General features: G+C 39.8%; 1 protein-coding gene across 2 annotated transcripts in view; it reads right to left on the bottom strand.

The window, feature by feature from the left end:
* The window catches only part of RIPK2 (receptor interacting serine/threonine kinase 2), an 87,076-nt gene that overhangs the window by 41,901 nt on the left and 30,903 nt on the right, over positions 1-14,272 (bottom strand). For both annotated transcript variants that reach the window (XM_082258790.1, XM_082258791.1), the window contains exons 2-4: positions 10,798-10,951; positions 2,484-2,639; positions 644-795 (exon numbers count right to left, since the gene is read on the bottom strand). In XM_082258790.1, the coding sequence (XP_082114916.1) occupies positions 644-795; positions 2,484-2,639; positions 10,798-10,951 (462 nt within the window). The remainder of the gene's footprint in view (positions 1-643; positions 796-2,483; positions 2,640-10,797; positions 10,952-14,272) is intronic.

Genomic DNA, 14,272 nt, shown 5'->3' with positions numbered 1-14,272 from the left:
CCCCTCCTCAACAACTGGGGACAACATTATTGACCTATAAACCTGGATCAAAGCACTACATTTTATAAACAGTGATATTTTCCACCAAATCAAAAAAAAAAAAAAGTAAAATCAGACTGCAGCGTGCTTCTGTGAATATAAAGTTAATTTATTTATGTATTTGACCTTCTACTTGCCCTTTAAAGCCCCGTACACATGGGCCGAATATTGGGAGACATTGGTCGGTTCAAAAAACCTGCCAACATTCGGCCAGTGTGCATATTGGTCTGTCTGACAGAAGCCAGCCATTTGGCTGGCTTCTGTCAGATGAGAGTGCTGGAAAACCAGCAGCCAATCGACTCCCGATCAGCGGATTCAGCCAATGGCGTAGAGCGTTGATCAGAGTGTTCGGGAGGGGGGCTGTCAGAACACAACAGCTCAGCAGGGGAGATTGCTTTACTAACTTTGCATAGTGAGTACAGCGGTTCTGACTGGAGCTGACAGTTTTTTTCGTTCAACCCAAAATAAATGAATTGTGTGTACCAGGCTTAATGCTTGCTTCGTATGCTTTTATTCAGTGTAATGCAAAAGCATTGGGGGAGTGTTACAAATGTAGTGCCCTGTATTCAGCTCTCATAGAATGCAGAGCACATGAAAGCCATACCTATACATATCATGCTTAACGTTCCCTCTGCCGGTATTGACGTTGGGCTCGTACATTTCAGGGGGCATGTAAATAATAGTTCCTCCAGCTGGTTTGTGATCACTGAAAGACTGTGACAGCATGCGCCATTTTGAAAGCCCAAAGTCAGCAATCTAGAAGAAAATAACAAAGCACAGTCAACACAATTATATTACACATTTTTGTACCATGCAATAGTTTCAGCAGCAGATCCCTTATATATTCAATGGTCTGTATTATATCTTCAATCTTTGATGGAAATGCTGCCTCACTGGATGCTACTAAATACAAAAAGTTAGAGTCTATACTTGTTGAACAATGGAATTATCTGGAGGAAGTAGAGGTGAATGCTTATTGTTAGCCCTCAAAAATGATTACACCTTCAGGGATAAATTATCTGTGGTGTCACTGGTGTGTTAAGTTTTGAAAGGAGTGTCGATCAGTGTTGACATCGGCACCATAGTGTCTCAACGTTTTTCCAAAAAATACATTTATGAAAGTATTTGGAGGACATGGGGAGAATTGTGGTGTTGCAAAGGCTGTTAAAAAAGAAACAGGCAATGAGATATCTTGCTATCCTTAACAGGTGTGTCTAAAGCCAAAAAGCCTTTTTTCTGTGGTTTGCATAGAGTGGTAAGGAAGGAGTAACAACTCCGTCCAACTTTTTTCGCTGTCTGTGTCCCCATTAGGAAGGTTCATATATTAGGGCTGCCCATGGGACTTTAGCAGGAGTTGCACCAAACAAAAATAAGTCAACAAATTCCAAAAAATATAAACTTTCATAGAAATACATAATAAAATATCCTATAAAAATATAATCTTTGAGATTTCTCATTCTTTAAAGATGGAGCTGCACCATGATCCACTGTACCATAATCTGTTAATGCTTCACATTAGGAAGGTTCAACCCCGTATTTGTCCTGGTACAACTGTCACTGGGACTAAAAGTTAAGGATAAAAGTCCAAAATTGTGAGTTGTTTCCAGCACAGCAGTATGGGAAACCTTCATATGCAGGCATTTGTTCCAGTAACAACTGTCTAAAAGGAGATTTCCTCTCACTTTCTGTTGCATTTGCGGAACAGAACATGAAGAGAAATCTCCCCAATGAGACAAAGAAAGCAAAAAAGTAACTAAAACATCATATTCTGATGTGATACAATATATATATAGCACCCATACAAGACTTCCTTCGTCTTTCCTAATAAAAGACAGTCTTACAATGAGTTGTAAAATCCCCCAGTGCCATAATGAGCGCCTGGGACTTTAGAAGGCACTTGGTATTACCACCTAGAAGACTGAAAACAGCATGATCCTATGTGTTTGATTCTGTGCTTGCTTAAATTTGTGACCATCACTTATCAGGCCATTATGGATACTATAATAAATGTTTGCAATGTATTGCCTCAGCAGTGGTCATGTATTAGGGACCTTTGTCTCAGTAGAGGACACTTTTGAGAATTTGCTGGAGGACATTTGAATTCTCTGTCTAGAGGATATGTTTAAAATGTATTATACCCATAGACCTGAGATAAGTATCTTCCAAAAAGAGCAAACTCTGGACACCATTTCAGTTCAGTAGTACTTTCAGATGGCCCCAGCCACCCTTTTTGTGGCCTTAGTGAACCTCATTCTATACTGTTCTTTACTATATAATTTGATACTGTTCCATTTAGAGCCTCAGAGCGGTTATGCCAGGACTCTCCCCATCTGAGGGGACATGAAATAAATAAAAGGTTTCAAAGTGCCTTATGTGTTTAGAGTGATGGACGAGGCTTCTGCATTGTTTATTCAAACACTCACATTTGTACACAGTGACCTTACCTTAACATGGAATTCATTGTCTAGCAAAATATTTGGAGTCTTTAGGTCATGGTGCAGCAATGGGGGAGACAAATTGTGTAGAAAATTCACTCCTAATGCAATCTCGTATAGCATACGAAACCTTAACGGCCATATAATTTCTATTGATGGACTTTCCTAGAAAAAATAATAATACAATCATCACAAACAATAATACTGTGTTACAACCATGCATTAGGTATTCAAACATAATTCCAAAGCCCCCCCCCCTTTCCCCCCAAATTTTTAGTTTTGGACAGAGTAGAGGAAATCTAAAATCCCTGTCATGTTTTTGCTTCTGTCTGGGACCCCAGTGTTGAGATTTTCCCCAACTTCCTTTCCCTATGATTCCAGTACAGGAAATAAGAGGATGTGTTTACCAGATGGTCTAAACATTCCCCACTCTACATCAGTTCCTGTAATGACAGCAAGTGAGGGGAAATTTCCCCAGTATAGAAACAGGTAGAAAGTAAAATTTGATTCCAACCCTTCTCTGAACTATTCCAAAAAAATATAAATTTAACTTTAAAGTTTAACTAAAGGCCAACCATTTTGTTTATTTTTGAATAGCGTGCAGAGGGATTAGAATGCTTTTCAGTTTTTATTGCTGTCTGTGTCCCCGTTAAGGAAATCCCCCCTCTGTTTTTTGTCCTGTTTACTATTATCATTAAAAGTGAAAGTAAAAGTAAAAGTAAATCCCAAATTTTGGATTTTCCCTAGAAAAGTAATAGAGTGGGACATCTTACAATGGGGACACTAGCTCTGCTGACCTTGGGGTCCCCAAGGAATTCTCTCAATTTGCAGGGATTTCCTCTTACTTCCTGTTTGGCTATAAGGCAGGAAGTGAAGGCAAACCTCTGCAATGGGACACAGATTGCAAAAAAAAAAAAAAAATATGACAGGGGTTATAAACCTCCCTTGCTCTATCCAGAACATTAAAAAAAAAAAACTGTCAATTATTTTTACTGAAAAGGTCTAGGAAATGCAAAATTTCACTAAAAAACACACTGATTTTTAGGGCAAACAAACATATTAAACTCAAATAAGATAACCGCTGAAGGCGCCAACCCAGTGGATAAACCTAATCACTAACTGTCGCCTCTTTAAAATGTGAAACACATTAAACCTAGAAAAAACAGAATAAAGTAAGAAATAATCTTCCTTAGTGCAGAGTGCTAATACCACAAACAAGTGTGGGTGATAATCAACCTCCCCTGAACATCACATATCCCAAAATAGCAAAACCAAAAAATACAGTGTACATAAAATGCAAACATGTCTAAAAACGTATGTCTTATGTACATGTAATGCAAACATGTCTAAAAACGTATGTTGACTAGTGATGAGCTTCGTGTTCGAGTCAAACCTAAGTTAGACTCGAACACTGCCTGTTTGCCCGTTCGCCGAATGGCAAACCAATGGGCTTCTTTGCGGGAACTTCAAGTCCCCACATCCATAATTAATTTAATATGTTTTATTTAATATCCATAATTAATATTAATCATCTGCTGGCCAGGGAATCAAACCCACAGCATCTCATTTGCAAGTCTGTTATTCTAGCATCAACACCACCAAGCCAGCTGTTTAACCTAAGACTCTCTCTGCCTAACTAACTTCTATCTGAGTTAGACAGCTCTTTTATAGGACTCTGACATCACCAGTGCCTCATAATCCACTGCTCAGGTGCAGTGAATAAATTACTGATGTCACGTCAGAAGGGCAATTAATAGGTTTTAATTAAAATCTATAATTAATATTGATCACCCGCTGGTAAGAGTATTTGAACCCCCAGCTTCTCATTTGCTATCCCATTATTCTACTAGCTACTCCACATGCCAGCTGATTAACCTAAGACTCTCTCTGCCTAACTAAATTCTATCTGACGTCAGTAATTTATTCACTGCACCTGAGCAGTTGATTATGGGGCTCTGGTGACATCAGAGCCCTATAAAAGAGCTGTCAAACTCAGATAGAAGTTAATTAGGCAGAGAGAGTCTTAGGTTAATCAGCTGGCTCGGTGGCTTAGCTGGTAGAATAACGGGATAGCATATATACCTCGCTATGACCAATCAGATAATAGCATAATAATTAAAAATGAAATAGAAAAACCATGTGTAAATAAATAAAAATGTAGATGAAACACATAAAAAACATAAATATAAAAATACAGATAAAAGACCAAGACCACCGCTAATAATAAAATATCGGGCTTCTATTACAATGCTGCCCCCCTATGGTCAAACCCCAAAATGCAAGGTGTGAATATTGTATACTATCTCTCATGAATCCTAAATACCATTCTACAACCTCAGATCTAACGATCAGCATACACCACCCAGTTATCTGCAGCGGACAACCTTCCACCTACCCCCTACTCATATAACGAGAAAGGGGCCTGGTAGTCAAGGGGACCACATCTGAAACATCACAGAAGTCCTATCAAAAAATGGACTAATGTAGAAGCTGAATAAATCATCTTAATATTGCAAGAATTAAGTTATATTTATGCTTTATTAAATTGTAATTGGGTAAAAATGCGGAACCAACAATTGTGCAAAGTGGTCTAGGGTGAGGATAAAAAACAAATCTCCACCCAATCTCCAAAAAAAAAAAAAATGATAAATAACGTTAATACTAAATAGATAAACTTAATATTACCAAAACAAATGCCATATATGTTTTACTAAATTGTACACGGGTAAGAATGTGGAACCAACAATCGTACAAAGTAGTCTAGGGTGGGGATAAAAACAAATCTCCACCACATTACCAGTCGACACTCCTAGCCTAACATCTCTCCAGTGATATATCCAAACCCCATATCCTAATCTACATTAAAAATCATTAATACAACAGTTGAGGTCAATCTCCAAATTCAACCCTCCTGGATTCATCCTAGACCACTTTGGTTTTGGTTATAGGAATTGGAGATCATCACAGACTATTGGCACTACAACAATATGGAATGTTTATAACGGGCATTTTTATTATATTTTATTTGATTCATATTTTTGGTGCAATAATAATTTTTTGTCAACATACGTTTTTTCAGACACACTTGTATTTCATGTACATAAGACATATGTTTTTAGACATGTTTGCATTTTATGTACACTGTATTTTTCGGTTTTGCTATTTTGGGATATGTGATGTTCACAGGGGGTTTATTATCACGCACACTTGTTTGTGGTATTAGCACTCTGAACTAAGGAAGATTATTTCTACGTTATTCTGTTTTTTCTAAACATAATAAACTACCCAAATTTTTGGTAAAATATAAAAGACGAGGTTGCACCAAGTAAACAGGTACCCAACATGTTGAACCTTAAATTTGTGTGCGCCTGTGAAATGGTAACAAATTTTAGTTCCCCAATATTTTCTATAGACAAAACTTCAAAGCCCCCTAAAGGTCATCAGTTTAGTGTTAGCACAGGTTCATATGACCTTGTGCTAGAAATATTGCTCTCATGCTGGTGTGCGCTATGATATGTAACATGTGTTTCGCAATTGACCTTTTTACACGTAGGCGCCCCTAGGTTACAGGTTCTGGTTAATGAGTCATGCTTGTCTCCTCTGGGCTCCACTAAATGTAATGCAATGCACATCACATTGCAATACATCCCATTCTGGCTAAGCTAACCAGGGACAAAAAAAGGCTGACCTAGAAGTGACATCATACACGTCGCATTCCTGGTTACAGAAAGAAGGGGAGGAGAGCTCTTTTCTCTCCCCTCCACCTTCCGGCACCCAAAATGTCATTCCCAGGCCAGCAGATGTGCAAGTGGAGCCAGAATGCCTGGCACGGGCGCGTGAATGCGCATGTGGGGGGGGGGTGGTAGTGTTTGCCAGTCCCAGCGGTGTGTGGAGGCAATCGGGCAGCAGAGTAGCTGCCTGAATTCTACCACCTGACAGGCAGGAGTCTGTCAGTTTTACACACAATCCTGGTGACTGGTTTGTGTGTGAAACCCCCCCCCCCCCGCTGTGAGGTCCATTTGACCTGCATAGCATCAGCGAACTGCTGATTTTTTTTTTTTTTTTACCTTTGCTTAAAAATCGGTTTCATTTTATTAATTTTTAAAGATTGCTTTCCCTGTCAAGTAAACTGCCCCACAATATTTTTCTTTCTTTTTTTTTTTTTTTTTTTACAGGTAGAAAAAGTCCAAAGCAAGAAAACCTAACATATACCAATAAATCCTAGCCTGTCTGGCAATAAAGACACACAACATTGCTTTGAACCATGTATTTAGGTCCCCCACCACACAGTATCTCTCTGCAGTGCAGTATTCCTTTCATTCTCCAAGGCTTTCAAGACTTCGAGATATCCCTTTGCAGGCTTTCCATTAAGCACAGTCACAGCAGTATTATATTTGCTCTTGATGACAGTGTTTCAGGTATACACAGCACCCTTTTTTTTGTCCAACTGCCCTTCCCAGAGCTTAAAGAAGAACTTCACCCTTATCATACAAATTACATTAAAGGCACCATTAGAAATGTTTAGTAATGACAATCTACAAACAGATACAGAAAATTGCTGGCTTTTTATTATTTCAATACCTTATTTTTATTTTCCCATTCTTCTCAATGTGGCCATTTTTACTAAAGGCAGATGAATCCATCTCCCTTTACTTCCTGAAACTCTTTCTAGAACTCTAGGATTTTCTTCCTGGAACATGTGACAGGAAGTTCCCAGGGTGCAGCTCTGAGGTTCTGGTTACATCACCAGTGCCTCAAGAAACCAGGAAGTGGAAAAAAAACATTGTAAGTAAAAGCAAAAAATGTTTGTTTGAAGGATGTTTTTTTTTTTTTTTTGCAGGTAAACAAATTGTACATTTATTATTTTTTGTTTTAGGAACCTGGAAAGCATTGCACCCCTGATCAGGAAATCGCTGATGTCATGCAGGTCTCCTGCAGACTGTCAGTATAAGCTGTCTGCCTGTACAACATATAGGCAGGCAGTTACACACTGACAGGAAGAATCAATGAACTACCAGAGTGCTCAACAGCACTGTGGTAGTTCAGTGAGAACTACAAGCATACAGCCGCAAAGTCAGTCCGTAGTTGTAGTCCATTCATTGACAGAACACTGCTTAATTCATCTTTGTACATAAATGTGTTGCTATTCGCAGTATACCTATTATTATTTTGCACTAGGCCCCTTTCACACGGGCGGTTGTTCTGCTGCTGGTAAAAGCATGTTTTGTTTTTTTTGAAATTACAACACTCCTAGCATAAAGATTACTCACATTTGTAAATTGCATTTATATGTGATTACTTGTGTTTACATGTGGCTGCATTTAGCTGCGGTAGTAAATTCTTGTCTTTTGTATAGCAACTGTTTTTTCTTTGTACTGCGATTAACTGCGTATACATACAGATAGCTGCGGTACATCGCTCCTGGGCGCTGTCAACTTCATTCCTAAATGCACAAAACCGTATGTTATGAAAACTTTGCTTTGACAATACAGAGATTCTGTACATGTGATTTAGGCACTCACACTGAGCATTTTAAACGCAGCTGATAGAGGCGTCTTGCATTTTTTTTCTGCCTCTGAACACCTAATGTATGTCTATGTATCCATGCTCACATAGGCATTTACAGGTGTTTGGAGGTAGAAAAAAAAAAAAAAACCCAGCTGCTACCACATTCAGGAGCAGCAATGTTTTGTCAGAAAAACCACCTGACACACTCAAATGCGCTTAAGCGCTAGGCGCATTAAGAGCTTGGGCGTACATTCATTTTAATGGCCAGAATATTAATTTATGAAATAAATAAACACCCAAGAAATTCATGAGCTTAAAGTGATTGTAAAGTCTCCTTTTTAAAAAAAATAAAATACCAAACATGTTATACTTACCTCCTCTGTGTATTTGGTTTTGCACAGAGCAGCCCAGATCCTCCTCTTCTCGGGTCCCTCGTTCCTGCTCCTGGCCCCTCCCTCCTATTTAGTGCCCTCACAGCAAGCAGCTTGCTATGGGGGCACCCAAGCTGAGCTGCAGCTCCGTGTCCATTCAGCTGGTTTTCAGCCCCGTCCCGCCCCCTCTCTCTCCTAATTGGCTCATTGACATTGATTAAGAGCCACGGGAGTCAATGGTTCCACGGCTCACTCAGAAGACAGAATCCCAGGACGGCCGAGGAATGGGGGGGGGGGGCTGCTGCACACAGAAGGCTTTTTATCTTAACCACTTAAGCCCCGGAAGATTTTACCCCCTTCCTGACCAGGGGGTATTTTGCGATTCGGCACTGCGTGACTTTAACAGACAATTGCACGGTCGTGCGACGCTGTGCCTAAACAAATTTGACGTCTTTTTTTTCCCACAAACAGAGCTTTCTTTTGGTGGTATTTGATCACCTGTGCGATTTTTTGATCATGCGCTATAAACAAAAAAAGAGCATAAATTTTGCAAAAATAACAATATTTTTTCACATTTTTTATATGAAATTCCCCCAAAAAAATGTAAAATTTTTTAACATTTTCGGCCAATTTTTTTATGCTACATATGTTTGGTAAAAAAAAAAATCGCAAAAAGCGTATTTTGATTGCTTTGCGCAAAAGTTATCGCGTTTACTAACAAAGGGAAAGATTTTTGTCATTTTTGTTGTTTTTTTTTTAACCGCGTAATGGCGGCAATCTGCGATTTTTTTTGCGGTACTGCGATATTGCGGCAGACAGATCGGACCCTTGACTGACATTTTTGACACTTTTGGGGTTACCAGTGACATTTCTACAGTAATCAGTGCTATACATATGCACTGTTACTGTAAAATTACACTGGCAGTGAAGGGGTTAACTTTATTTGAGAGGGAGGGGCTGTGTGTGTCCCTAGGGGCGTGATTCTAACTGTGATTGGCTGTGGCTTGAGCTGTAGGAACAATGATCAATGGTCCTACATAGAAGAACCGTATGATCATTGTTTCTACACAGGGGAGAATGACAGGCGGCTTGTTTACATCAGCCACCTGATTTTCTCCCTCTCCACCGACGATCGCCGACGATCCTTGTCCGCACGGGAGCGCGCCTCCGGCGGTGCGTGCTCGCTCCCCAGAGCCTCACAGGCTAGCGACGTAGACCTGTGAGGGGCTGACTGCCGCAGTAAATCTACTGATGACAGTCGGCAAGTGGTTAATGCATAGAATGCATTAGGATAAAACACCTTCCCGACTTTACAACTCTTTAAAGAGGTTGTAAACCCCCCTGTAATGTTTGTACCTATAGGTAAGCCTATAACAAGGGTTACCTATAGGTACTGTAAATATCTCCGAAACTTATAAGTAGAATTTTTCTTTGCTGGAAGTTCAAGAAAAATCACCTGAAAAAGGTAAGCTGCAAATCATTAAATGATGCTATGTGAATGAGGGCATGTAAAAAAATATTAAGTAGGTGTTACTCCAATTCGCACAACCAGGATGAAAATTGCCATTGTTTCTCTCATATGTGTAGCTCCAATATTGTCGGTGGCACCTAATGGCCATAATGCTTTTTTTCTTCAGAAATACCTTAAAGTAGAACTTTTTTTTTTCATTTTGGATAGCATAAAGCTGGATACACATATATATATATTATCTTTAGATTTTTTCCTTTATATTTACCAAACCTTATAATATGAGGTCAGACCTAAACACTTTCAATTTGTAAATTTGTATGCAATCGGACAGGCCCTTTCAATACATTGTTGAAGGTAAATCTAAAGGCAATCTAACAACAAAAGTTCTATAGTGTGTATCCAGTCTTAGGGAGGGTTATACCCCCTGTAAGGTTTATTTATGTCCTCTTTGTCCCAGTGGGGAAATTTCCCTTCACTTCCTGTCCCATAGCCAAACAGGAAGTCATGGGAAATCCCTGAAAATTAAGGGAATCTCTTGGGGACTCCCAGGTCACAAGAATTAGTGTCCCCATTCATATATTTTTCTCCTTTTCTTTTTTTGGAAACAATCCAACATTTGGGATTTTCTTTTACTTTCACTTTTAATTATATTGGTAAGGAGGATAAGTAGAGAGGGTAAATCTCCTTAACGGGGGCACAGACAGCAATAACAACTGACAACTGTTCTAATATCTCTCCACTCTATCCAAAACTTAAAAACAAGTTTTTCCTTTAGTTTTACTTTAATCAGGAAAAAAAAGAAACATATTGTGGCCACTACATGGCACTGACAATATAGGAACCAGACATAATAGAGGAAGTACAGCAATGTTTGTTCTGATTATGCAAAGACTTGTCACATCTGAGCAACAGACATTAATACACAGACCCTTTTAAGTGAAAGCATCATCTTAACAGAAAAGGATGTACATACCTCATGTAGCAGCTGGTTGAGTGATCCATTGGTCATGTATTCTGTCACTATGCCAATATTGTCCTCCTCATAACAAATTCCCAGGATTGGAAGAATATAGCTAAATCTGGCTTTGTGCAAAATTTCTGCTTCTTTGAAGATCTTGTTTCTGTCACTGCAAGAAAATAAACAGGGACACATTAAAAAACAAATATATATATATATATATATATATATATATACAGTGGGTACGGAAAGTATTCAGACCCCCTTAAATTTTTCACTCTTTGTTATATTGCAGCCATTTGCTAAAATCATTTAAGTTCATTCTTCTTCCTCATGAATGTACACATAGCACCCCATACTGACAGAAAAACACAGAATTGTTGACATTGTTGCAGATTTATTAAAAAAGAAAAACTGAAATATCACATGGTCCTAAGTATTCAGACCCTTTGCTCAGTATTTAGTAGAAGCCCCCTTTTGATCTCATACAGCCAGGAGTCTTTTTGGGAAAGAGGCAACAAGTCTTTCACACCTGGATTTGGGGATCCTCTGCCATTCCTCCTTGCCTGGTTTTCTCCACACATACCGCTTAGAATTAAGGCCAAAAAGTTCTATTTTGGTCTCATCAGACCAGAGAATCTTATTTCTCACCATCTTGGAGTCCTTCAGGTGTTTTTTTAGCAAACTCCATGCGGGCTTTCATGTGTCTTACACTGAGGAGAGGCTTCCGTCGGGCCACTCTGCCATAAAGCCCCGACTGGTGGAGGGCTGCAGTGATGGTTGACTTTCTACAACTTTCTCCCATCTCCTGACTGCATCTCTGGAGCTGAGCCACAGTGATCTTTGGGTTCTTCTTTACCTCTCTCACCAAGGCTCTTCTCCCCCGATCAGGGGCGTAACTACAGGGGTTGCAGGGGTTGCAATCGCTACCGGGCCCCATGATCCAGGGGGCCAGGTAGCAAACCAGTGGGTGAACTTCCAGGATCGCAAAGGTCACACTTGCAACCGGACCCTGGCATTGCACCACTGTGGGGAGGCCCCAAGATTGCAGGAAGGGGGCCCACTGCAGAACTTGGGAAAGAATCCTGCTGCGGGACCGTAATAAAAGGCCATGCAACGAGTGTAAAGAGCCCCAGGATTAGTGGGAAGAGCCCTGGGCTTGAAGGTAAGGGCCCCGGCCAGGGGTCTGGGGGGCCCTTCATGGTTTCTTGCATCAGGGCCCTGAAGGTTCTAGTTACGCCTCTGCCCCCGATAGCTCAGTTTGGCCGGACAGCCAGCTCTAGGAAGGGTTCTGGTCGTCCCAAACGTCTTCCATTTGAGGATTATGGAGGCCACTGTGCTCTTAGGAACCTTAAGTGCAGCAGAAATCTTTTTGTAACCTTGGCCAGATCTGTGCCTTGCCACAATTCTGTCTCTGAGCTCTTCAGGCAGTTCCTTTGACCTCATGATTCTCATTTGCTCTGACATGCATTGTGATCTGGAAGGTCTTATATAGACAGGTGTGTGGCTTTCCTAATCAAGTCCAATCAGTATAATCAAACACAGCTGGACTCAAATGAAGGTGTAGAACCATCTCAAGGATGATCAGAAGAAATGGAAAGCACCTGAGTTAAATATATGAGTGTCACAGCAAAGGGTCTGAATACTTAGGACCATGTGATATTTCAGTTTTTCTTTTTTAATAAATCTGCAACAATGTCAACAATTCTGTGTTTTTCCGTCAATATGGGGTGCTATGTGTACATTCATGAGAAAGAAGAATGAACCTAAATGATTTTAGCAAATGGCTGCAATATAACAAAGAGTGAAACATTTTTGGGGGTCTGAATACTTTCCGTACCCACTGTATATATATATATATATATATATATATATATATATATATATATATATATACACACACACACATACATATTATATATATATATATATATATATATATATATATATATATATATATACTGTGTATATATATATATATATATGTGTGTTTTTGTGTTTTTACTCCTACTGGCTAATATTTGAATATTTGAAACAATTTTCCAGGCTAAATTAACAGAGCTTGACTATTCACTATCTGCATCTAAACTGATCCCATTGATACATTTAGAAAAATCAACTACCCTTCCTATGATGAAAACACAGAGCTGTAATTACTCTTAGGCCTCATTCACATATTGGTGTCCTTTTATGAACGGGTGAATTTTTTTCTCCGTTGGCTTCTCTACAGTTCTCCGGGGAAAATGATCACATCTGGCACCCATTTTATGAATCGGAGAACTTCAGTTCGCCCAGGGTGATCAGAGGAGAACGGTTTTCTCGGAGATCTGTGTAGAAGTCAATGGAGCGTCTGTAATCTCGTGAGACAAAGCGAGATTACAGTAGTATGAAAATCCCTCGCGCGCTTTAACAAGCAGAGATAAATTATCACTGCTGAGTACACGAGGTTATAAATAATAGTCCCCTTACATAAATATGTATATATATATACACTGAATACACACACACATACATTGTATATATATATACACATTAAATATATATCTACATGTATGTGTGTATATATATATATATATATATATATATATATATATATATATATATATATATATACATAAATATGGCAGGGGGACATGATTACTGTGTTGGGGGGTCTGAACGAGGAAGAAGGAAGTCCATAATCTTCCTTTTTCCCCCTCAGTTCTCCCCCGATTCTGTCTTCACTCCCCGCTTCACAAGCTCCAGGCTGGTGAACCCGGGAGTGTGAATTCTGGCACAGATCGCCAGTGAAGTGCGGGGATCGCAGCTTCATAGCCTGGCCATTTCTGTGTCAGTCAATGACAGATTCCCGTGTGAAGAGATGATCAGCGGAGAACATGTTCTCCCCCGATCATTTCTGTTTCATAAACTGAGAATGATCGTAAATGAGCTGTGATCAGCAGGATCACTGCTCATCTCCGTTTCATAAAAGGACACCATTGTGTAGTGGGAACGAGTGTTCCCGCTTTCAACTTTTGTTGTGTGATTTTTCATGTGAATCTACGTGTCGCACATAGGGCAGAGCATTCACTAATGGGCTGTCCTGTGCGTGTTTGTCGGCCAAAAGAAGTTCTTGGCCCTTTTTTAGTGACAAGCATGATTTTTAAACGTGTTTTGCCGTTCGTTTCTGTTGAGCGACAATCGTGGCAGAATTGCAATGCATTTGGGGTGCCATCAAAAATAATGGCACCCAAACACTTCAGCCTTTTTCAATAATTTGGATTTGTTTTAAAATCGTGTTATGTGAACGGTGGGGGGTAAAAATGAGTAGCTGAGCTGCCGTTCTAATGCCCCACGCCCAGCTGCCCACCCAAACTGTAAAATAACAGCAAGATGGGGCTATTCACAGGCATTTGTAACTCAGCATGCAGAGTTAGACAGGCTGTATCAACCTGTCAAACGCTCCCATTGAGTTTAATGCAGACATTTGCGGTGCGGTAGTGCAGCATTA

The sequence above is a fragment of the Pelophylax lessonae genome, assembly GCF_965119305.1.
Source record: "Pelophylax lessonae genome assembly, chromosome: 5".
Lineage (NCBI taxonomy): Eukaryota > Metazoa > Chordata > Amphibia > Anura > Ranidae > Pelophylax > Pelophylax lessonae.
This window is presented reverse-complemented; position numbering and strand designations above follow the sequence as displayed.